This window comes from Microtus oregoni, unplaced genomic scaffold (assembly GCF_018167655.1).
Source record: "Microtus oregoni isolate MIOR12 unplaced genomic scaffold, Mior012 000002F_ref0000024, whole genome shotgun sequence".
NCBI classification, from domain to species: Eukaryota; Metazoa; Chordata; class Mammalia; order Rodentia; family Cricetidae; genus Microtus; species Microtus oregoni.
Genome location: NW_024543061.1, coordinates 88,626,841 through 88,652,975, shown reverse-complemented (window position 1 = coordinate 88,652,975; position 26,135 = coordinate 88,626,841). Strand labels below are relative to the sequence as shown.

The 26,135-nt window shown below is 40.3% G+C and overlaps 1 protein-coding gene across 1 annotated transcript in view; it reads left to right on the top strand.

Moving 5' to 3' along the window:
* The window catches only part of Caprin2 (caprin family member 2), a 45,316-nt gene extending 20,744 nt beyond the window's left edge, over nucleotides 1-24,572 (top strand). Inside the window, exons 10-19 of the mRNA XM_041633181.1 lie at nucleotides 2,535-2,657; nucleotides 3,874-3,943; nucleotides 5,367-5,431; nucleotides 8,215-8,316; nucleotides 10,542-10,655; nucleotides 15,861-16,029; nucleotides 18,563-18,748; nucleotides 20,938-21,038; nucleotides 21,901-21,964; nucleotides 23,678-24,572. Of these exons, the coding sequence (XP_041489115.1) occupies nucleotides 2,535-2,657; nucleotides 3,874-3,943; nucleotides 5,367-5,431; nucleotides 8,215-8,316; nucleotides 10,542-10,655; nucleotides 15,861-16,029; nucleotides 18,563-18,748; nucleotides 20,938-21,038; nucleotides 21,901-21,964; nucleotides 23,678-24,243 (1,560 nt within the window). The 3' untranslated portion in view covers nucleotides 24,244-24,572. The remainder of the gene's footprint in view (nucleotides 1-2,534; nucleotides 2,658-3,873; nucleotides 3,944-5,366; nucleotides 5,432-8,214; nucleotides 8,317-10,541; nucleotides 10,656-15,860; nucleotides 16,030-18,562; nucleotides 18,749-20,937; nucleotides 21,039-21,900; nucleotides 21,965-23,677) is intronic.
* Nucleotides 24,573-26,135: the final 1,563 nt, after the last annotated feature.

Below are 26,135 nucleotides of genomic sequence, written 5' to 3'. Positions count from 1 at the left end.
TTTGGTCATCTAATACTGCGAAGAATCGTTTTGTTTGGAGAGGTCAAAACATTGCTTTGTAAATAAACAAATGCCTATCAGTGCTGCCTTATAGAAAGAATTTTAGAATTATTTGTCTTTTTTTTCATTTATTTATTTATTTATTTTTTATTTATTTATTATGTATACAATATTCTGTCTGTGTGTATGTCTGCAGGCCAGAAGAGGGCACCAGACCTCATTACAGATGGTTGTGAGCCACCATGTGGTTGCTGGGAATTGAACTCAGAACCTTTGAAAGAGCAGGCAATGCTCTTAACCACTGAGCCATCTCTCCAGCCCCTTTTCTCTTTTTTTTTTGAGACTGTCTTGGAACTTGCTTTGTAGATCAGGCTGGGCTTGAACTCACAGAGGTCTATCTGTCTGCAGAGTACTGAAATTAAAGGTGTGTGCCACCACACCCGGATTTTGTTTTTGTTTTTGAGACAAGATCTCATTATGCAGCTCTTGCTGGCTTGGAGCTCATTATGTAGACCTGTCTGGCTTTAAAACTGATAGAGATCAACCTGCTTTTGCCTCCTAAATGCTGGCACTGGAGACATGTGCCACCACGCCTGGCTTTTTTCTTTTTCTTCTCTCTTGAAATGCTAAAATTTTTTCTCTCCTTTTCTTTTCTTCAAGTGCTGATATCTTTATTTTATTTCTGCCCTTGTAGAAGATTGACAGCCACACATGATTAATTTATAAATAACATCTAGTAGTAATTGTATGATTGCTGTTTTTGAGGTACATATTAAAAACTTCATTTTAATATCCCAAATAAAGCAGTAAGACAACAAAACTCTAATTTGAGAGTTTGAGGCCAGCCTGGTCTACACATAGCAAGTTCCATGCCAGTTAGTGCTACATAGTGAGAGACTGTCTTAAAAAACAAACAGAAAACCAAAAAAGCCCACAAGTCCCTCCTAATTTGCAAATCTGCTAGGTATATTTGAACCTTTACCATACTAGAATATTGATTTCATACTATTTATTGAATGGTATTGAAAACTAGAGCTATTTAGTTATAAAGGTCCAAATATCTTGAATTTGTTCTTTTTCCTATCTAAATTAGATAGCTTTTCATTTAATTGTTCCATTTTCAAACTGTTTAGCATATTATACAGAGACCCAAATCCTTCTGTTATAAAGGCTTCCCCTTCCTTCCTTCCTTCCTTCCTTCCTTCCTTCCTTCCTTCTTTCTAATTTATTAGACTTTTAAAAAAATACCAATTCAAGTTCCCACTCCCTCCCTACCTCCCATTCCTTCTATGTCCCCTCCTACCTCACCCCCATCTAAGCCTCAGAAAGGGTAAGCACATTGCCTTGTTGAAGGTCTAAGGTCCTCCCTACTATATCTAGGCTGAGGAAGGTATCCATCCAAAGAGAATAGGATCCCCAAAAGTCAGTACATGCAGTAGGGATAAATGCTGGTGCCACTGCCAGTGGCCCCTCAGTCTGCCCCAGCCATGCTACTGTCAACCACATTCAGAGGCGCTAGTTTGGTCATATGCTTGTTTCTTCCCAGTCCGGCTGGAGTTGGTGAGCTCCCATTAGCTCAGGCAAACTGTTTCAGTGGGTTTCATCATGGTCTTGACCTCCTTGCTCATATTCTCATTCTTTCCACTCTTCAATTGAACTTTGAGAGCTCAGTCCAGTACTCCAGTGTGGGTCTCTGCCTCTGCCTAAATCAGTTGCTGGATGAAGGCTCTCTTAAGTTCCCTCAGTATTGGAACAAGCTCTTGAATTTGTTTTTATGGTACAGGCAGCATTTTGTTGAAGTTTGGGCTCTTTCAGTAACTAAGAGGGCATTCACTTCTCTATGAATATCTGATCTCAGCTAAAGGCTGGAAAGATGGTTCAGTGGTTAAGAGCACTCACTGGCTATTCTTCCAGAGGAGACGGTGGTTTGGTTCCCAGAACCCTTATGGCAGCTATAACACCTGAATTTCCAGTTCTGGCTATCCCATGCCTTTTACCCTATGTAGGTACCAAGCATGTACGTGGTACACACACATGCATGCACTCACAGAGACAAAACACCCATACACATAAAGATTAAAAAAAAAGCAAGACCGGGCAGTGGTGGCGCACACCTTTAATCCCAGCACTCAAGGGAGGCAGAGGCAGGCGGAACTCTGGGAGTTTGAGGCCAGCCTGGTCTACAAGATCTAGTTCCAGGACAGGCACCAAAGCTACAGAGAAACCCTGTCTCAAAAAACCAAAAGAAAAAAAAATTGGATGCATATTTAATACAGTAAATAGTCATTATTTTTGCCTTGATTAGAAGTATTGGTATGTGTCATAGTCAGTGGCCTATCACAGAGAATGCTTCATTTTTTTAGAAAGATTTTCATTAAAGTTGTTTTGAAAGGGGAAAAATTAATTGGGAAGAAGGATTTATGTAAAAATTTTTACTGCGGTAAGTCTAATAAATTATCCATCTGATTTCTCAAGATGTAATAGTAATGTAAGCTTTCTGATTGAGACTCATACACGGTGGGTTTGTCTTGTAGGTGCCTAAGTCCACACCTCAGCCTATAGACTCTTCCTCTCCCTTTCCAAAGGATCCGCTGTTGAGGAAAGAAAAACTGCAAGACCTCATGACCCAGATTCAAGGAACTTGTAACTTTATGCAAGTATGAGCTGTTTTGTTTTGATTTTAGATTTTTTTTTATTCTTTGACAATTTCTTACATGTATAGTGTGTCTTGATCATATCCAATTCATATTCCCCTTTCCATTGTCTCTTGCAGCCCCCAGTAGTTTCCAGTCTGCCTTCATATTCTCACCTTCTTTTTAAAATTAAACCACAGCAGCTAGGCGGTGGTGGTGCACACCTTTAATCCCAGCACTTTGGGGACAGAGGCAGGTGGATCTCTGTGAGTTCAAGGCCAACCTGGTGTACAGAGCAAGTTCCAGGAGAGGCTCCAAAACTACAGAGAAACCCTGTCTCAAAAAGCCACAAAAACCTAAAAAAACAAAACAAAAATCCACAGCATTTAGTTAGTGCTGCCTGCATACATGTGAGTGTAGAACCATATACCCATTTACCAGAGAAAAAGCAATCTGGCAACCACAAGAAAAGTGATGTGCTCCCTCCACCCCAGTACCTCCAGCGCTGTCACTTGCTGATAGCTCTTCAGCTAAGGGCAGAGCCTCAAATCCCTTATGTCATCCATGCTAGGATATTGACTGGCTTGGATTTCTGTAGGTCATCATAGCTTCTGTGAGTTCATGAGTGCAAGAGCTTTGTCATATCCCGGAGAGAGCGTTTCATGCTCTGGGTCTTCCATTGTTTCTGTGCTCACCTATGGGGCATTCCTTGAGCTTTGAAGGAGTTGATATGTATGTCCCATTGAGAGCTGAGCCTTCAACATTCACTCTTACCCTTTGATCAGTTATGAGTCTCTTCATTGACTGCTGCCCACTGCAGACTTCTCTGCCCAGGGTTCAGAGTAGTACTAATCTGTGGGTATAAAGTAAGAATTTAGAAGGCTGTTTGAGCCAGATGGTAGTGGCACACGCCTTTAATCCCAGCACTCGGGAGGCAGAGGCAAGCGGATCTCTGTGAGTTTGAGTCCATTCTGGCCTACAGAGAGAATTCCAGGACAGCCAGGGCTACAGAGAAGCCTTGTCTCAAAAAACTCTAAACAAACAAACAAAAACCAAAAAACCACAAGATAGGAATTAGCTAGATGCCTGCATCTTTAGTAAAAGTTGTAGTCAGTACAATGAACTGTTTAATTGTTTTAAATAAATCGCCTGTTTTCCTCACTGTTTACAATACAGTGAACTGTTTAATCGTTTTAAATAAATCGCCTGTTTTCCTCACTGTTTTGAATCCTGTCTTCAGGAGTCTGTCCTAGATCTTGACAAACCCTCAAGTGCAGTTCCGTCACCGCAGCCACCTTCAGCTTCTCCAGGTAACCCAGTACAATAATAATAATGTTTTCTGAGAATAGTAATTTTAAAGACTTAAACAGCTTTATAGCTAACACTTATTTCTTTTATGAATCATTCATTCCAGATAGCTTGAGTGTTTGTTAATTTATTCTAGTTGTATGCATCCGTCAGTAGAGTTGCATAGATATAAATTATCATTAGGCCATAAGTATACTTCAGTAACATGTTTACACTTGTTAGAGAAAAGTTCTCAGGTGAGCAAGTAGAATACTTAATAGCTGCTTTCCCAGTTTTCCATGGTCTTTCTGGGGTGATTTCTGACTAGAACCTACTTGACCTTTGAACTGTGAATCTAGTGTGGAGGCTTTTGGGTACTGATATTTAGAACAATGAATACCATGGTAACTAATGATGGAGCCTAAATAAAAAAACTGGTGTGATGCCTCAAAGCTTAAGCCTCTGGCTTCGTGCTAATTTCTCTCAGGTAAGGAATGGCATGATCAAGCCATTGTCCAACTGTGGTAAGCATTGGACACCTGCTAAAGATTGATGCTCAAATGCTGGGTGAAACAGAATAGTTAGCAGAAGTGACTGATATTAATAAGAGAAACCAAACTGAAAACTACGTAATTGTAAAAAGTATGTTAAAAAAAAGTATGTTAATATGTATAACTACAGGGGAAACATTTAAACAAACAGAAGATCAATTAAGATTTACCCTGAAGATTATATGTATCAGTGGCTCAGTCTTTGTCTTCCAGATTATTTTCCCCAGTGATTTTTTTTGAAAGTCATAGTTCTTTCCTTTTGGAATCTTTGAAATGCTGCTTTTACCCATATAGCCTTAAAACATCACCACGGGGACTGGAAAGATGGTCCAGTGGTAAAGAACATGCATTGTTCTTGCAGAAAACCCAAGTTAATTCCCAGCATCTACATCAGGCAGTGTATAACTGCTTGTAACTCCATGTAACGGTGTAAATGAATGCAAACAGATTGTAAAATATATACACAGCTTTAATGTGGAAATTAGATTTACAGTACCACGGTTCCAGCGGAGAACAGGAAGCAGAAGGGCCAGCTGCACTCATGACCAGCAGATTTATAGGTAAACATTCGCCCGAGGCTGACACGCCCCCTAAGGCTGGGCTTAACCCTACAACTCCAGCTCCAGGGGATGGTCCTAACCTCAGATATATGCCCATATACAAATATACACACATGTGCACGTAAACAGATAATAATAAAAATATTAAAAACAAGAACAAAAAAAGAAAAACCACATCACCATATACCGTAGATGGAATTAGTGTTTCTAACTATGCAGTTTACTTTCTTCAAAGTTGTAGAAACCCGTTCTTCCAGCTGATACTTTGTGAAGAGTAAACTTGGTTTGTCCAGTTGATGCATTAGCATTTCTCTCCCCTTGTTTGTTTATTTTAGTCTCCACAGTATCTGCAGAGCAAAACTTGTCCAATCAAAGTGATTTTATTCAAGAGCCATTACAGGTAACTTCTGGATTAATTTGTCTTACACTCTTTTTTGCTTCAAGGGGAAGACTTCTTACTTTGGCAAAGAATAATTGAAAAAACTTTTCTAGAAAAAGTTTTCTAGGTTTTATCTTAGACCTACTAGAAGAGGATTTCGTGTGTGTGTGTGTGTGTGTGTGTGTGTGTGTGTGTGTGAATGTTTCTTAATGTAGCCAGGCTGGCTTTGAACTCATTCCATAGCCTAGATTGGTTTAGAACTTGTGATCCTCCTGCCTCAGGAGTGCTGGGATGTTGCCCTGTGCTAGCATGCTAGTAGCATGTGCTTTTAATAACCTCTCTAGGTGAGTTTGCATACCTACATTTAGAACCACTGGTCTCAAACACCATGTTTACTAGAAGGAAAAGCTACTTCTGGCTAGTCTATTTAATGTGATAATTTAGAAGCAAGAGTGATTGCAACTTATAAATGAATATTAATATTAAAGATTTTGTTGTTGTTAAGTAAAACTTTTTCATTTGCCCAATATGGTGCTAGACATTGAGTAAACCTAGCTTCTATAGTTGTCCACTCGGCAAGTGCCACTGAGTTATATATGCAACCCCAGTAAGTGAAACTTCTAAGTAAAATTTGTTGTTTGTATTTTGAGTTAGGATTTTGCTTTGTAGTCCAGGGTGGTCCTGAACTTGTGATCTTTCCGTCTCCTTATTCTTCTAGCCCTGGGATAATAGGTACATTCCACGGCACTGACTTTCAAAGTCTTTTTAGCTTAACTAATAAGTGGGCAGAGACTGAATTTCTCTGAATGATGGGCTGCAGCTGTGATGTGAACAAACCCTTTCCTCCCCAAGTTGTTTTTGGTCAGAGTCTTATGGCAACAGCATGGACCCCGAGACAGTGTGGAGTGGGGACTCACTCTGGAGTGGGGACTCACTCTAAGAATTGTTCTCTCCAGTCCTTTAAGTTCCTATGTGATATATTAATTACACAGTAATGATTATGATAAAGTGCTTTAGGATGCTGTTTAGGTCGAAATGCTTTTCTCTAGATAGCATGCTAAAAATTATACCTTGCCTTTGGCCTTAAAACTACAAGGCCAACCGTAACATAGTTTCTGGGAATGATATCATACAGATGTCAAGATTAGTTAGCTCTAGATGGGTATTGAAGCACCTCTGTGAGGAAGATACATACTGCATTTTGATAGAGTAACATTTCATATTTCTGGAATTATTTGTAATCATGAAATCTTCAAACTCCTAATAAAAATGGGCATTTATCTTCATATGAATGAAGAGAAAATAAAAAAAATGAGTGGACAAAGGAAGATAAACTTAGTGTCTGTGGGTTTCCCTGTACACAAGTATAGCTCACCAGCAGCCAGACCCAGTTATCATGGGTTGGCATATTATTTTAATTTAAAGTACTGAAAAAAGCATTGTTTTAAAAGTTTTATAAATCTAATATTTTAGTTAGAGCTAAATCATATGTGCTTAGTATATAAAATGTAAAGTATTAAAAAAATTCTTTCAAACTCTTTCTTTGGGGGTGGTGGTGAAATGGACAGGGTCTGGCTATGAAGCCCTGGTTGGCCTGGTAGACCAGGCTGGCCTATCAAACTCTGGTGTGAAAATGTGTGTGTGTGTGTGTGTGCGCGTGTGCACGCGCACGGTGTGCCTATTCCTATTTTTTTGTTTTATTGAGACAAAGTCTTATGCAACTATAGCTCAGGCTGGCCTGGAATTCACCAAGTGTAGTTGAGGAGAATGACCTTGACCTTTTGACTCTCCTGACTCTACCACCCTAGTGGTGGGAGCAGGTTATAGAAACATCACCACTCTGATGTTTGATAACCATTCATTGATTTCTGGTTCACCTTTATTACTGGAGCTTCCGAGAACCATGAAAAAGTATTGGGATGCAGAATTGGACGCACATTTTTCTATTATTACTGCTAGATTTTTTCCCTTAGGCTTCTCTTACATTCTAATACCTTTTTGTGCCATAGATTTTCTACCAAACTGCTCTTGGTGATTCATTGTTGTCACAGCCTTAATTCCTTTTGTGCTTGATCTAGTTTTTATTTTATACCTGCTTCTAACTCTTAATTTTCTCTTAGAAATTTGCTACTATTTTGATTTTTGTAACACTTGTCCATCCTTTTCATACGTCTGCCTACCTCTGTAAGGCCTGAAAAGTCTTCAGACCAGAAACTTGGTTAGCTCTGTGCCTAGCTTGTCAGTATGCATTGTGAAGTGTCAGTCACATTGCAGATCTGGCTCCAGATTTTCAGGGCCAAGAATCTTGGTCAACAAGGCTGGGGTATGTCCTGGAAAGGCAGTGTATGAATCTAATTGTTCTGCTATTGAACTTTATTCTAATCTTGGGCAGATTACTTCACCTTTCTTTGCTCCTGCTTCTTTTTTTCCCTTTGGCTATTTTCAAGACAGGGTTTCTCTGTATAGCCCCGGCTATCATGGAACTTGCTCTATAGACCGTGCTGGCCTCTAACTCGGAGATCCAGAGATAAATCTGCTGTATCTTGAGTGCTGGGATTGAGGTGTGTACCACCACTGTCCAACTATTCTTTGCTTTTTCTTGATTTCACTAAAATAAGGATAATTGTGCTTACCACACAGTTTGTTAGGATTAAGTATATTAATATATGTAATGCACTTAGCATACTGCCTGCACCACTGAATGCTAGTAAAAGCAACGAATCAAGGAGTCCAGCACCCAGGAAATAAGAAGTGGCCACAGCATGTGTTGACAGTGTTTTTTTTTTTTGTCTTTCTGTGTCTAGGTGGCTTCTTCAGTTACTTGTAGCTCAAATGCTTGCTTGGCTACTACTGATCAGGCTTCTTTGGGAACTGAAACAGAATTTATGACCTCAGAGACCCCTGAGGTAATGAGACCCATGGTCTTATTTTCTTTGTGTCTTCAAAGAATGGCAGAATGAGTTTATGAATTACTGGCATGATTAGTGGAATTATAATGTTTGTATTTATTAATGCATTACTTTATGTAGATGTTGTGGTCCAAGAACATATACAGGCCACTATTTTGGCTTTACCATGTATGTAGGTTTAATAGTACTTACCTTACCTGATGTAATAAATATATTTTTTAGAATTATTATTTTTAAGTTTTAAAAATTTCTTTATTTTGTGTATGTATATATTTGTACTACGTGGTGCTTGGTGCCCAAGGAGGTCAGAAAAGGTCATTAAATCCCTGTAACTGAAGTTAAGGATGGTTGTGAACTACCGTGTAAGTGCTAGGGATTGAACCCAGGTCCTTTGCAAGAGCAACAATGTCTTGATTGATGAGCCATCTCTCCAGTCGCTGCAATAATACTATTTTGAGATGATCTCCTCTAGCTCAGGTTTTCCTTGAATTCTTGACCCTTTTGCTTCCACTTTTCAAGTGTTGAGATTACAGTAGAGTATGGCCCAGCTTAGTCAATTTATTAATTTATTTTAATAAGTAGCATACAGGACTGGAGAGATGTTGGTTCAGTGATTAAGAACATGTATTGATTTTGAAGAGGACCTGAGTCTTGAGTCTGCACTCACAGCAGGTAGCTCTCCACTCCCTGTGACTCCAGCCTCAGAGAATCTGAGGCATTTGATTTTCACTTGTACTACGTGCACAAATACAGATATTCTCACATACACATACTTAAAAATAAAGTAAATCTTTATAATAACAAAGTATTAGGTTTCCTTATAGCACTTTTAATATAAAAAAGAGAAAATCTTTAGGTAGGATTAGGATAAAATATTTTTGTAACTGAAGACTTGTTTTTTTGTAGTGTTTTTTAGCACTGAGTTGGAATGAGTTACAGTCTCTCTGGCTCATCTTATCAAAGTGTTTTGGCAAGCCAGAGGTGGTGGCCCTTGCCTTTAATCCTAGCACTCGGGAGACGCCTGCTGTTTGAAGTTAGTTCCAGGACATCCAGGGTTATAGGGAGAAACTCTAAGAACAAACAAACAAACAAGGAGCATTTTGATAGTATGAGGTTTGTGTGTGTGTTGTAATAAGGGCGGCGGGCTGCGTCCCCGGCACCCGGCCGCCCCCACAGCTAGCTTTACCCGAAATAATTACACGGAAACTGTATTCTTTTAAACACCGCTTGGCCCATTTCTATCTAGCCTCTTCTAGGCTAGCTCTCGCACCTGGACTAGCCCATTTCTAATAATCTGTGTAGCCCATGAGCTGGCTTACCAGGAATGATCTTAACCTGCATCTGCCTGGAGTGGGAGAATCATGGCGACTCCTTGACTCAGCATCTTTCTCCCAGCCTTCCGTTCTGTTTACTCCTCCCACCTATGTTTTAACCTATGAGGGCCAAGCAGTTTCTTTATTGCTTAACCAATGAAATCAACAGATTGATATATGACACTCCCACATCAGTGTGTGTAGTTCTAAATTTCAGCCTTTGCTATTTGAACAAACCCTTGAACTAGATAGATATGGATAGGATGAATTTAATAACTGTTAGGTTAGATTTTTGAGTGAACTAATAAATGAGAATTCATGACAGACTGTAAGAAAGTATAGATGATGATTAGTTATTATAGTGCTCATTTGCTCTAAACTAAGACAGTGGGCTTCTTTATGACAAGGAAAAAGTGATTTTTACCACATGACCGTAATGATCTGCTTTATAATCTTCTTGGGATTGGGTTTGTGTCATACTAATTTGGCTTTATAGGTAAGGATTGCTTAAATTATATCAAAGTTGTTTTATTTTTTTAGGCAGAGAATTGAGAAATCCACTAATTTTTTTAAAATAGAAAATGAACACTAAGGAACTAACCCAAAGCTTTTCTTAAATTCAGTCTTTGCATATATTTGGAGTAACATTATAAGTTGGAAAATAGCAATTGAAGGCTTGCAGAGAGCTTGGTGCTGGGAGGAAGTTGAGAGCCCCTTGTGTGATATCACTTCGTCAGCGCCCTATCAAAAGCAAGTGCTAGTGTGCTTCCTCAGCAGCCACTGCTGCTCTCTGCATTCCTGTGTTCCATGTCATCCTAAAGAACTTGCTGACCTGTGCCAGCTTGGGGCTTAGTGTAAACTCACCTCGTCATGTGGAAAGTATGGCTGACGCAGCGTTCCCCTCCACAGACGACAGTTCCCCCCAGCAAGCCAGCACCTCCCTTGTCCAAAGGCTTCCAGTTACCTCCTGCAAGGGGAAGCTCAGCAGCCGATAGCACAGTGCCCTTTCAAGCCGTGCAGACAGTGAGTATGAAGGGGAAAGATGCTGTTGAAGAGCCGTGGTCTTTGGTACTGGATGGAAAGTTTGCCTTCATGTTGCTCCTATTTGGGCTGCTGTGCCAATATTTGTCCACTGGAAATAATGTTTGTGACAGAGTATTAAATCTATAACCTCCAGAATTTTCAAGTATTTTTTCTTTTTATTGAAAATAGATGTTTTTCATACAGTATATTCTGATTATGGTTTCCCTTTCCCCTCCTCTTCCTAGTTCCTCCCCAACTTCTCTCCTGTCTGGATCCATACCCTTTCTGTCTCTTTAGAAAACAAACAGGCATCTAAGAAATAATAATAAAGTAAAATAAAATACCATAAAAAAACCAAATCTGAATATGACAAAACACCAAACAAGAAAAAGAGCAAAAGAAAAAGCACAAGAAATTTCTGTAGACACAGAGACACACACTATAGAATCCCCCCAAACTGGAAACCATAGTATATATGCAAAGGACCTGTAAGGTAGAAAAAAAGTTCTGATTTAACATGAGACAGAAAACCTTCAAAGAGGTTGAGTTTGCTTTCTGTTGGCCATCTTCTGCTGGGCATGGGGCCTAATAATCACCCTTAAGAGTGATTTGTTCAAGGAATATTTTTATCAGAGCTTTGTTTCCTTTATGAAAATTAATAGACAAAGCTTAGGACCCATATAAAATGTGTGTGGTGATCCCCAGTACTCCCTCCCCACAAAAGGAATATATGGGTGATAAACACATTGTTTTGCTAACAGCTCGTTATTAATCATTGTTGATTCTGCATTACTGAGGGTCCTAGCTTCAGTTCCTTGAAGTAAGAGGATGCATATATGAGTTAGTTCTATCATTGTTGAAGCATTGATTTAATTTTATTTTAGTCTCATTCTGGTTCATAGGGGTTTAGGTTTGTTCAGAATTGTGTGTGTGTGTTCTCAATGTGTATTCCTCTGCAAATTGCAATCTAAAACTTACAAGAAGAGAATATTACAGGGCCTGCAGAGGTGGGTTAATGCTTAAGAGTATTTTCCAGGGGGAGAAAACCATTCAGTGATGCAGTAAGTGCCGTTCCTGTTGGTGCTTCGTGATTCATACCCGGACCTTGGGGAGAAGGGCCGTGGGCCAGCAGTTTAGAGCAGGGCTGCTGAGCTGGGTAGCACGAATTCATAGATGTTCCTATTCTGGCTGCACAGTTTGAGGGGCTTTTTCTCCTTGTTTCTTTTTTTTTTTCCTTTGCCTGACAGCCTCATAATATTGCCACTCAAATTTTATTTTTTCTTTTGACTAATTAAAAGCAGACAGTGGTTCATCACGTGATGAAATAAAATCCTTCACCTGAACTATTGAAGTCCTGTCTAACCTGTCAGACTAGTCCACTGGACTTGCTTGTCTTCTGTTCTGTCCAAGTTATCTTTGTTGATAGCTTTATGTCTGCTCTTTCTCTTTGCAGCTTGCCTGTTGTAATAGAAGTGGTGGGCTACGTTCCTGGCACCCGGCCGCCCGCATGGCTAGCTTTATACCCGAAATAATTACACAGAAACTGTATTCTTTTAAACACTGCTTGGCCCATTAGCTCTAGCCTCTTATTGGCTAGCTCTTACATATTGATCTAACCCATTTCTAATAATCTGTGTAGCCCAAGAGCTGGCTTACCAGGAATGATCTTAACCTGCGTCTGTCTGGAGTGGGAGAATCATGGCGACTGCCTGACTCAGCTTCTTTCTCCCAGCATTCTGTTCTGTTTACTCCACCCACCTAAGGGTTGGCCTATCAAATGGGCCAAAGCAGTTTCTTTATTAATTAACCAATGAAAGCAACAGATTAGAAAGAAATCACTCCCACATCACTTGCCCAGTTCAAGCAGGTTCTTACTCATTCATTTTATTTAGCAGGAGGTTGAACACTATTTATTTTTAAAGATTTATTTATTTATTTATTTATTTTTAGTTTTTCGAGACAGGGTTTCTCTGTAGCTTTGGAGCCTGTCCTGGCACTAGCTCTTGTAGACCAGGTTGGCCTTGAACTCACAGAGATCCGCCTGCCTCTGCCTCCCGAGTGCTGGGATTAAAGGCGTGCGCCACCACTGCCCGGCTAAAGATTTATTTTTTATTATTTTTAATTACATGTATGTGTCTGTGTGTGGATATGTACATATGAACACAGGTGCCTTCAGAGGCCAGAGGCATTAGACCACCCTGTAACTGTAGTCCTCTGCAAGAGCAGTACCAGCTCTTAAAAGCTGAGTCTTTTCTCAAACTCTTTTAAAATCTTGTACCAGGTTTTTTATTTATTTATTTATTTTTGCTTGTTCGCTTTGTTTTGGAGACAAGGTCTCACAATCTAACCCCAGCTGTAATGGATCACTACGTAGACTAGGATGACCTTGAACTCACATAGGTTCAGCTAGGCACTTTTTTTGTTTGCTTTGAGACAAGGTTTTTGTTTTTATTTTTGTTTTGGAGACAAGGCCTCACCAAGTAACTCCATCTAGTCTGGTACTCTCTCTGTGGACCAGACTGTCCTTGAATTAAAAGAGAAGTGCTTGCCTCCTAACTGGTGGGATTAAAGGTGTGCTCCACCACACTGGACTCAGGAATTATTTTTCTTCACCAGAGGTATAGTAGACATGAGAAACAAAACAAACCACTAAGGTCTTTCTGGCAATTGGTCTTTTACTATGGAATGGAGAGGGTTTGCGAGAAAAGAGACAGTGATTCTCCAGAGTGGGGAAGGCAGAGGGAAACAGAAGTGTTAGCTCATTTCTTGTGGCTAGGTGTCTGGAAAACTCCTGCTTGGTAAAAATTTAATAACTGATTTTTTTCTTTATGGAGATTGAACTTAGGATCTTGCATATATGCCAGGCAAGAGTTTAGCCTTTGAAGTTTTTAAGATTTTTTTGAAAATTTATACATTTATGCTATCTGTTTTGATCATATCTATTCACCATTACTTCATATCCATTTACTGCTACCCGCTCCCCAGCTTCCTCTAAGACCCCCGTCTTTCACTCCTTTCTAATGCCATGTTCTTTTTTGCTAATATCAATAATAATCCTGAGTCCACATACTGTTACCTCTATATGCATGGGTGTGGGACCATTCCCTGGGATGTGAGCAATGTGCTAGTGGTCACATTCCTAAAGGAGGGCGACTGTCCCTTCCTCCACAGCCATCAACTGCCAGTAGTTCCTCTGCTGAGGGTGGAGTCTGGGGACCTCTCCTCCATCCATGAATTTTGACTGGCTTGATTTTGTGTAAGTTTTGTGGAGGAGACCACACCTCCTGTGAGTTGATGTGTGTGTGCAACAACCATGTCATGTTCAAAAGTCATCATTCCACAGCTCCTGTTCTCATCTACCAGTTCTTAAATTCTGTCTACACCATCTTCCACCGTGTTCTCTGTTCCTTGGATGAGGGGAAGTTGATAAAGATGATTTATCCACATCTGAGTGTTCACAGTTACTTAAACTCAGCTAGTGTCTGCATTAAGAAAGAAACGCCGGTGGTGGTGGCGCATGCCTTTAATCTCAGTGCTTGGGAGGCAGCGGCAGGTGGATCTCTGAGTTTGAGGCCAGTGAGTTCTAGGACAGCCAGAGCTACACAGTGAAACCCTGTCTAAAATCAACCAAACAAACAAACAAAAAAAGAAAGAAAGAAAAAGAAAAGAAACGAAGAAGCTTCTCTGACCAAATTTCAGAGCAACATAAATCTCTGGGTATAAACAGAAATATTTAGGAAGTTGCTTGACAGAGTAAATATAAAATAATAACAGTAGCTTTTGGCCAGGTTTACAGTACCAGGCGTGGAATCCCTCCTGTGTACAGGCCTCACAGCCAGTCGGAAAGCAGCTGGTTACCCTAAAAACCAGTTGGCTTATTTTGCCAGATTAGTATTTTCACATGCAGGGTCCATCACAGGGTGAGACTTGATGTCTTTTCTCCTCTAGTAGCTCCAGTAGCACCTTCTTGCACTATGTAAACCAGCCAGAAGAGAGAGAGTTGCCTAGTCACGTTGGGCGCCACTCTGTAGTGGTGAGAGCGGCAGGCTGCTTCCCACCACCCAGCTCCCGCACGGCTAGCTTATGCCCCAAAATAACAACACACAAATTGTATTCATTTAAACACTGTTTGGCCCATTAGCTCTAGCCTCTTACTGGCTAATTCTTATGTCTAGGTTAACCCATTGCTCTTAATGTGTGTAGCACCATGAGGTGATGGCTTACCAGGAAAGATTCAGCATGTCTCTCTCGGGTCGGAGAATCATGGCAACTGCCTCAGAGAGGAGAGCTATGGCATCTGACCAGAGAGGAGAGGCATGGCATCTGCCTAACTTCCCTTCTTCCCAGCATTCTGTTCTGTTTACTCCACCCACCTATGTTCTAACCTATCAGGCCAAGCAGTTTCTTTATTGATTAACCAATGAAATCAACAGATTGATATATGACACTCCCACATCACTTCCTGAACCTCTATTCTACTTCTGCCTCTAGTTATTTACTCTAGGTAGAAGTAAAAACATCTAATTCTTTTCAAAACCAATATGATTTATCAGCATGTGCAGAACAGGTACACACTACAGCATGCATGTGGACTCAGAGGATAATTGTGTAGAGTTGGTTCTTTCCCAGCTTGTTTCTCTTAACATAATGTTTTTGTTATGTATAACACATCTTATTTTCATTCTGTTTTGTGGCTGAGTGATATTTAAAGTATGTGTCTCATTTCACTCAGGTTCTTTTATGTTTTACTCTTAGGAATAATGTTGGTAAGATCATAGTCCATCTGTTCAAATCTTAACTTTCACTTCTTTTGGGTGGACACCTACACACGAAACTGGTGGGTTTATATTTACCATTACAAGGAGCCATTACCTTTTTTCCACAATGCTTGTACCATTTTACCTTTCCATCAGCAGTGAGTTTCCAGTGTCTCCTCCTCCTTGCCTAGTCTTGTTTTTTATCTTGTGACAGTGGTGGGCCCAGTGGCTATGAAGTGGCATCTCCTAGTGGTCTTGGTTTACATTTTCCTGATGACTAGTGATGATTAGACTTCATGTGCTTATTAGTTGTTTTGTTGCTTTGGGGGAAATGTCTGTCCAAATCCCTTGCTCATCTAATGCCTTAGAATCTGGTAGAGTTGTACAGATGTTTTTGAGGCATTTCCTCTGAACCATACCCAGTGTCTTTGTGTGCTCTTTCTTTAAGGTGTTTAATGTTAATGCACCTCTCCCTCCACGGGAAGAACAAGAAGTGAAAGAATGCCCTTACTCACCTGGCTACAATCAAAACTTTACTTCAGCAAGTATGCAGACAATATCCCAATGCCAGCTCCCAGCCATACACATAGAACAGACAGCCCAACCTCCAGATACTGGTAAGACCTCTGTGTATATTCTACATAAGTATCACATGCTAACTCATCCCTTTACTGAAGTACCCTCTGTGGCCCTGGAATTTTCAAAAAACAAAAAACACGGGGCTGGAGAGATGGCTCAGAGGTTAAGAGCACTGGCTGCTCTTCCAGAGGTCCTGAGTTCAATTCCCAGCAACCACATGGTGGCTCACAACCATCTGTACTGAAATCTGGTGTCTTCCTCTGGCATGCGGGCATACATCAAGGCAGAATGTTGTATACATAATAAATAAATCTTTAAAAAAAAACAAAAAACAAAAAACACTTTTTATGAGTGTTTTGCTCATGTCCTGATACCTTCAGAAGTCAGAAAAAGGCATCAGATTTCCTGGAACTGGAGTTGTGGATAATTGTGAGCTGTCACATAGTGCTGGGGATGGGACCCGGGTCCTCTGCGAGAGAAACTAGTGCTCTTAACTGTTCAGCTATCTCTCCAGTATCTTGAACTATTATTTTAAAGACCTATTTTTATTTATGGGTGTATGTATACCACATGTGTATGGAGGCCAGAAGAGGGCATTGGATCTCTGTGAGCTGCCTGATGTGTGTCCTGGGCTTCTCTGAAAGAGCAGCAGTGCTCTTGACTGCTGAGCCATCTCAGCTGCCCCGATTTGAACTTCAATGTCTGCTGTAGACTTGTTGGCTCTTATTTTGAAGTCTGGCTGTTTTGGTTACCTGGTGACTGAGATAGGTGGGAGCACTCTAGCTGTTCTGGTGAAGATTTTGAAGCATTGTGTTACACTGTGTTACCCTGTAAGCACAGATGATGGCTTGTACAAAAGATAAAAACTGGTGTGGGGAGATGATGTAGAATGTTATTGTACTGTTAGCTCAGAGAATGGGGACAGTTGTGATCTTTTAAAACTGGTGTGGGGAGATGATGTAGAATGTCATTGTACTGTTAGCTCAGAGAATGGGGACAGTTGTGATCTTTTAAAACTGGTGTGGGGAGATGATGTAGAATGTTATTGTACTGTTAGCTCAGAGAATGGGGACAGTTGTGATCTTTTAAAACTGGTGTGGGGAGATGATGTAGAATGTTATTGTACTGTTAGCTCAGAGAATGGGGACAGTTGTGATCTTTTAAAGCTGTTTTGAATGCTGAAAGCATAGGTAACCTTTTTAAAAAAATTTTTTAAATTTCATTCATTTTTTTTTAACCTTCCTTCCTAATACTGGTAGGTTTGTGGTGTTGGTAGTGCAGCCCTCTATGTGCTGAACAAATAACTGAGACTCTGGGTGCCTCCTTCCTCAGTGGCAAAGCGAATTAAGATCTTGATGTGGAGGCACTTGATGCTGTCACTGCCGAAATATAGGGCGGTTTAAATAACAGATGCGTTGGCTATAGGCCTTCTCCATTTTGAATTCTAGTAAGATTAGAATTCATGGCCTGGGGAAATAGCTTAGCTATAAAGTGCTTGTCTAACGTGCAAGGGGTCCTCCATTTTATTTTTCACACTGGTTAAAGTAGTCATAATGGAAGATGCCTATGATCTTAGCACTTGGGAATTGGAGAATCTAGATTGCAAGTTCATGATTATAAGAAGCTTAAGACCAACCTGGGCTACACAAGACCCTGTCCCCCTCCCCCCCAAAAATAGATTAGGATTAATTTTCTTTTACTATTTGTAGTAAAGTGTATATAAAGTAAAAAAAAAAGTAATTTGAACCTTTTGCTTTGTTTTTGAGATCTCTCACTATGTAGCTCTAGTGGATTAGGAACTTGTAGTGTAGACCAGTATAGTCTCAAACCCAGAGAGAGATTCACTTGCCTCTGTTTCCAAGTGCTAATTTAAAGGCATATATCGCCATACCCGGTGTCATTCTTACACATAGAATTCTTTGATCTCACATCGCCCCGTCACTGGCTGTAACTGTACCTGTTTATCACTAATTCCTTTTCATTTCCCACTGGCCCCTGGAATCAACCATTTGACTACTCTGGCTTCCTCATCTGAGCTGGCATCATATACTTGTTCATGTAACCTACTTCATGTAACATGTCCCCTTCAAGGCTCATTCATACTGTGACATGTGCCAGCTCTCCTTTCTCTATAAACTGAGTAATGTTCTGTTTATCATATATATGTATTCATGTATCGTAAATATGTTTTTAAAGGAAGAAAATACAGGTTAGAGGTTTATATATATTACATATATGTTAATATATATTTTGTTGCCGGGCGGTGGTGGCGCACGCCTTTCATCCCAGCACTTGGGAGGCAGAGGCAGGCGGATCTCTGTGAGTTCGAGGCCAGCCTGCTCTACAAAGGGAGTTCCAGGACAGGCTCCAAAGCTACAGAGAAACCCTGTCTTGAAAAACTAAAACAAACAAACAAACAAACAAAGAAATATATATATTGTTTTTTTTTTTTTGGTTTTTCGAGACAGGGTTTCTCTGTGGTTTTGGAGCGAAATATATATATTGTTATATTGATAAAATGGGAACTTTATTACCACTTAACTCTTGGACTTTAAATTGTTTTCTCTTAAGCTGCAGGTTACCATCCTGATGGAACTGTTCCAATAAGCAATGGCAGCCTCACCTTTTACCCAGTGCCCACGAGCGTGTTTCCCAGACCTGCTCAGCCGTTCATCAGCACTCGGGGCTCTGTGAGAGGATGCACACGCGGAGGGAGGTTACTAATGAACCCCTGCTGGTCTTCTTGTGGCTACAAAGGTATGTTTTGACTCTAGTGTACTAAATTATTTTAGTATGTATACTTTCCTGACTCAAACTGGACTCAATTTTGACTTTTCTCTGTTCTCTTTGTCATTTGTAGTAATAAGAGCGGCGGGGCTGCGTCCCCAGCACCCCGGCCACCTGGCTAGCTTATGCCCCGAAATAACAACACACAAACTGTATTCATTTAAACACTGCTTGGCCCATTTCTATCTAGCCTCTTCTAGGCTAATTCTCGCACCTGGACTAGCCCATTTCTTATAATCTGTGTAGCCCATGAGGTGGCTTACCAGGGAGATTCTAGCCTACGTCCATCCTGGGTCGGAGCTTCATCGCGTGCATCTGCCCAGGAGAGCAGAGCTGTTGAGTCTGAGCTCACTTCCTCTTCCTCCTAGCATTCTGTTCTGTTTACTCCTCCCACCTATGTTTTAACCTATGAGGCCAAGCAGTTTCTTTATTACTTAACCAATAACCTTCCTCCATCAGTCATTTCCATTTATAATTAGTAGGTAATAGAGTACTTAAAAATTTTTTACTTATTTTTTATTTATGAGTATTTTTCCTCAATGTAAGTGCATTGCCTGCAGATGCCAGAAGAGGTTGTCAGATCTCCTGGGACTGGAGTCACAGACAGTTGTGAGCTGCCCTGTTGGTGCTGGGGTCTGAACCCTGGTACTCTGCAGGAGCAGCCATTGCTCTTAAAGCATTGAGTTATCTCTCCGGCCCTCCAGTATTTTTAATATACCTGTTCTCTGCAACAGACCTAACTTGCTGTCTGCAAAGCAGATTAATCCTGTGACTTACTGAAGGGAGGTTGATCAGTTTGGTTTTCAGGGGAGATTTTGATTTTCATATTTGAATGTTATTTCTTAATGATTGATTTAACTCTTAAAATGTTTCATAATTAACTCTTAAAATGTTTCTTAAAAGGCTCATTTTCAAGTTATTTCCAAAGTATATTGCAGATAAAAACAAGAGAATTTGAATCCCCATAGTGGATTCTTAAGATTTAGATTTAGTTATGGTTTCAAATATTGTGATGGCAGCTTGATATTAGCGAAAGGACTGATGCTGAAGTTTTCAGTACCAATTACATTAGCCCCATCCTCACTCAACCCCAGCTCATGTTTCAGCAGTGTTACAGGTCAGCAGAAGATGCTGGGCCTGGTTGTGCATGCTCTTAACCCCAGCACTTGGGAGGCAAGGCAGGGGGATTTCTGAGTTTGGGGCAGCCTTGTGTTTAGAGGAAGTTCTATGACAGCTAGGGCTATACAGAGGAACCGTGTCTCAAAAAACAAAATAAATAAATTGCTAGCAGAATTACGGTATTTTACTGTAGAAACATTTTACTTAAATAAGACGCACATTTCTTTCACTCTGTCCCATGGTGCCAACAAGATGGGCAAATATTGTGGTCTCCTTACGCCAGTCTCTGACAGGCCCTGAAGTGGTGTGATGAACAATACAAGAAAGCCCACTTGGAGGCTGATCCTTTTGGAGGTGCTTCTCATGCAAAGGGAATTGTGATGGAAAAAGTAGGGGTCAAAGCTAGATAGCCAAATTCTGCTATCAGGAAGCGTGTCAGGGTGTGGCTCATCGAAAATGGCGAGATTATCTCAGCATCGGTGCTCAGTGATGGTCGCTTGAACTCCATTGAGGAAAATGATGTTCTGGTTGCTGGGTTTGGTCAAAAAGGTCATGCTAGCCGGGTAATGGTGGCACATAACTTTAATTCCAGCACTTGGGAGGCAGAGGCAGGCAGATCTCTATGAGTTTGAGGTCTACAAAACAAATTCCAGGACAGCCAGGGCTACACAGAGAAACCCTGTCTTGAAAAACAAAACAAAACAAAAAGGTCATGCATAATAAAATAATAAAAAGGTCAAGAATAACAAAAAGGTGTTATTCTTGGAGTCTGCTTTAAGGTTGTTAAAGTAGCCAGTGTTTCTTCATTGACCCTGTACAAAGGCAAGAAGGAAATACCAACCAAGTCCATAAATTTCGACAGTGGGAACACAGTAATAAAGTTTCATATTCTTTAAAAACAGAGAAGACATACATCTAATGATGACATTGTAAGATCTGTCCAACTGTCCCCGTCCAGCTTAACTCTTAGAGTCTCAGAGAGTTTAGTGAGCTCCAAGAGTTTCCCATCATTTTATGCATGTTGTTTGTTTACTCATTAGGTTTTGATAGTTGCAGAGGACCCCCTTCAGCTTCTAATGGGAATTATAGCCAACTGCAGCTGCAAGCTACAGAATATCCTGGCACACCTTACACTCAAGGGGTAAGTTATTGCTACTGAATTGTGGGACAGTTGTGGATGTTAGACTGGCGAACATTTTTCCTGTCATGAGGGAGGATGAAATTTAGAAGGTATAAAGGACCTTATATGTTCACATAAGCTCATTTCCTCTTCCACTTTATAGAAGGGTCCAAAGGTTGAATTCTTTGTTGGTTGGTCATACAGCAAGTAAATAGGAAAAATTACATTGAAAAAGAAGTTTTTTTAAAAAACTTCAGAGCTTGTGTTCCTTAGTGTCACTAAACTACCTTCAACTTAACTTAATGTAATGTATCGCAGAGTTCATGTTTACAAATTAAACCTGTTTTGTTTATTCTGATTTGATCACTCAGCTAATTTTTGTCCTTATATCTGAAAAAAAATTATTGGGGTTTAGACATTACATTTTAGCAAACCTTATAAACTTTCTGTCATGGTTATATATGGGTTACACCATTATTTTTCTTTTCAAACTTTATTTTATTTACTTGTTTGCGTGTGTGTGGGGATGTGTATGTGAATGATGTGTGCACATGTGTGTGTATTTTGGCTGGAGGATATTTTATAAGAATTGATTACCTCTTTCTCTCAGGTGGGTTCTAGATATTTAACTCTGGTCAATCAAGCTTGGTGATGTGTGTCCTATCTACTAAGACTTCTTGCTGACCCTAATTTTTATATTGATTTACAACCTGGATCATATTAACTAAGTTATGTGACTATGCCCTTTTATATTAAGATGAATGACAGAGGCCATCTCTGCTTCTGAATTTCCATCCTTACTCTGCACTGTATATGGTGTTCCCTAAATGCTAATTAATCCGTACTTTTGGTGCCAAGTAAAATATTTATGCATTCATTTTAGGATAATTTCCAGCAATGCTATAACAGATCAGGGACATCTGATGGTCTTCAGGCAAATTCAAGAGGTAAGGGTAATTCCCTGTATAGATTACGAAAGCATGCTTGTACTTCACTGTATCCTCTCAACTTCCGTAAAGCACATTGCCTTCAGCATTTTCTGTTGAAGTTTCAGTTTGTTTAACTGTAATTATAAAGTATTGAATGAGGATGTAGACTACCAAGAAGGATATGGAAACTGTCAATTTAATTGTGTATGTTTATTTAACCCTTGACACAATTCCCCGTGTTAACTTTAGGTTGAGTTTGATGGTTCTAAATGATGACTTTTTTTTAGATTTATTCATTTTCTTTTGTGTATGTTTTACCTTCATGTATACCTCTAAACCATATGTGTGCTTGGTGGTATCAAGAAGGAATCTGATCCCAAGGAACTGGAGTTACAGAGGTTGTGAAACAACCATGTGGGTGCTGAGAGCCAAACCTAGGTCCTCTTTGAGAGCAACAAGTGCTCTTAACCACTGAGCTACTTCTCCAGCTCCCAGAATGATGACTTTTAAAATAATTGGTATGGTTTATACCACTGATACATGGTATAAATGATATAGGACAGCGGTAGATTTTAATAAGCAGCAATTAAAACATAAGGTAGTGTGCTTAATCACTCTTGTTAAAATGAGACAAGGCCATTAAATGATTCAGTGTAATTGAAAAAGAGTTACTACAGAGATATTTTTCACAGGGTTTCTTTTTTTTTTTTAATTTTATTTGTTATGTATACAGTGTTCTGCCTACATGTATGCCTGCAGGCCAGAAGAAGCTATTATAGCTCATTACAGTTGGTTGTAAGCTACCATATGGTTGCTGGGAATTGAACTCAGGACCTCTGGGAGAACAGTCAGTGCTCTTAACAGCTGAGCCATCTCTCCAGCCCCTGAGACATTTTTCAAAGCAAAGAAGTCTTCCTATTTTGAGAAAATGGGCAGAGTCTATAATACTCTTACTCATATTGAGCAGTGTTTTTCATACAGTACCTAAAACATTATTATTTCAGGTCTGGGGAGGTGGTTGTGTGGGGTGAAGTGCTTACCATGGAAGCATGAAGACCTGAGTCAAGATTTCCAGCATTCATGTAAAAAGCTGGGTTCTGTGGCATTTGCTGGTACCCCTAGTGGTAGTGGGCAGATCTTAGAGGCCTGCCAGGCCATTCTGTTTAGCTCTTGGTGAGCTCTAGGGTCAGTGACAGACTGCCTCAAAAAAAAAAGGGGGGGGGGTGATAGAGACTGAGGAAACTGAGATATCAACCTCTGGACTTCTTATGCACATATATGTTCACACACACAAATTTTAAAACATTGCAACATTAACTTGGGAATGAGAATGAAGCCTTTACCTTGGGGCTTAGTCTTCCTGTCAGAACACTGCTGAATTGCTTTGCAGTTGGTAGTTCTAAAAGCTGATGTCTTTTAACTAATCTTGAATTTTCTTGAGCCCTTTTATATTATCTACTTTGTGTGGAAGACTGGTTACTGAAAAATTAACTGAGTGACAGTTACTGATATTAATGAGTTTTGGTAAATTACTCAGTTTGGGGAGAAAGACTTTTTTTTTTTTTACCTTTTAAAAGACAAAAGGCAATTGACACAAGATATCTTAGGACCTTCTGGCTACATTTTATTGCTTTTGTTTTGAAATTTTGTGTTTTCATGAGCTGATTAATGTTAAATGTCCTGTCAAAGCTAATGCCTCACTGGAAACTCACTGTTATTAATGAACAACAGGGTGGAGCGACTCCTCTCAGGTGAGCAGCCCAGAGAGAGATCGTGAGACTTTTCACAGTGGAGACTCTGGGCAAGGAGACTCCCGGAGCATGACCCCCGTGGATGTGCCAGTGACAAGCCCAGCAGCTGCCATCTTTCCCATACACATCTATCCCCTGCCTCAGCAAATGCGAGTTGCCTTCTCAGCTGCCAGAACATCCAATTTGGCTCCTGGAACTTTAGACCAACCTATTGTGTTTGACCTTCTCCTGAACAACTTGGGAGAGACATTTGATCTTCAGCTCGGTAGATTCAATTGCCCAGTGAATGGCACGTATGTGTTCATTTTCCACATGCTGAAACTGGCCGTGAATGTGCCTCTGTATGTCAACCTCATGAAGAATGAGGAGGTCTTGGTGTCAGCCTATGCCAATGATGGTGCTCCAGACCACGAGACAGCTAGCAACCATGCCATTCTCCAGCTCCTGCAGGGAGACCAGATATGGTTGCGCTTACACAGGGGAGCAATTTATGGGAGTAGCTGGAAATACTCTACATTTTCAGGCTATCTTCTTTATCAAGATTGAAATTCAGTTCAGAGTAAAAGAATGAAGTTCTCACTAGTGGATCTAAGGAAAAGTAGTCCTTGCCCTGGTGATTAGCTGGTTGGGGAGAATATTTTGTTCCTAGAGGAAGAAGGAGGTCCTTACTTTTTTGTTTTCCTCTTTATGTGAAAACTTTGAAGTGGAATTGCAATTAGCACGAATCTGGCACTTTACAAATTGTGATGTAGCCTTGCTAGTCACACAGTGAATGTGTATCGTTTGCACTTAGCCCTCAGCTGTGTTAATGGTCTGCGTCCTGACTGCCTCAACTTCAGACCAGTTACGATGCCTTGTTGTGCCTCAATAAAAACTTAGACTGCACCTCCAGCTGTTTCTGTGTGCATAAATGTTTGATTTGAGAGGTAAGAATTAATCACTGACAACGCTGGAATGATGGCTGACTGAAGGGTTCGTGGGTTATTTTAAAAGAAGACCTTTCGTGTACTGGTGTACATGTGTACTCTGCTTTTAGTAAGATGCTGGGTTTAATTTGCATAGACAAAGTGCTGAGTAATCAAAAAATTTAAGCTTTGTGTTTATATCCTGCCTCTCTTACTCCTAATTAACCTTGGGTTAGCTATTTTACCTCTGGGATTGAGCTCTCTTTTCTTCCCTTCTTCTCCATGAAAAACAGAATCAGTGTAATGGGGGAGTTGTGAAATTCTACTAAGGACATATCTAAACATGTAACCAACACAGAGCCCAGCGTGTGTGTGTGTGTATATATATATACATACACAATACACACACACACATACATACATATATATACACATACATATACATAACACACACTATATATATATAGTGCTATAGTTTTCTCTCCCCATTTTGAAAACTAGGGTTTTGTGGATATGTTCACAGTCTGAAACAGTTCAGCAGCTACTGTACCTTTGGCATTCATTTGCGACAGCATTGTCTCATATTTCTTTCATAACTTAAACTGAAATCTCTTAGTTGTTACTAAATATTTTATTTCTCAGTTAGTATAAGGAGTTGTTTCTGGAACTACTTTGTTATAATACTCAGGAATATATGAAGATTAAAGAATGACATGGATACAACTCACCTCCAAGGCAGAAAGTTACTTTGATTTTGTTTTGTTTTGTTTTGTTTTTCGAGACAGGGTTTTTCTGTGTAACAGCCCAGGCTGCCCTGGAACTAGCTCTTGTAGACCAGGCTGGCCTTGAACTATAAAGATCTGCCTGTCTTTGCCCCTGAGTGCTTGGATTATGAGTGTGTGCCACCACCGCCTGCTTGTTTTGATTCTTGATTTTCATGTCCAGAACACAGAGTACATAGAGAGACACTGATATCATTAGACACCTGAAGGCAGAACAGCGCCCAGGAGTAGTTAGTTATCAGGTCAGGGCTTTCTCAAGCCTTCAATTTTACCATACAACAAATGCATTTACAGTATTGTTGGCAACTCTATCCTCTGAGGTTAAGTGCTATAACAATAGATTTGCTCACTAGGTTGTCCCCTAGCCGTCTGGCCTGGAACTTACAGAGATCTGCCTATCATTGCCTACCAAGCACTTGAATTACAGGCGTGCACCACCATGCCTGACTACTCTCTGCCTTTAAAAAAATACTTTGCCTGTGTGTCACATGTGTGCCGGAGCTCCAGCAGGTTAGAGAGAACATTGGCTCCCCTGAAACTGGATTCCGAGTGTTTGTGAGCCAGCCTGTTAGTGCTGGGAACTATCAGAACAGTAAGTGCTTTTAACTAGCAAGAATCTCTCTAGCCCCCCATTTCCCCCCCCTTTTTTTTTGAGACAGAGTTTCTCACTAAACCTGGACTTCAGTGATTAGGTTAGGCTGTGCTTCCCCTTGGCGCTGGAGATTTGAACTGAGGTTCTCATGATTGAGCA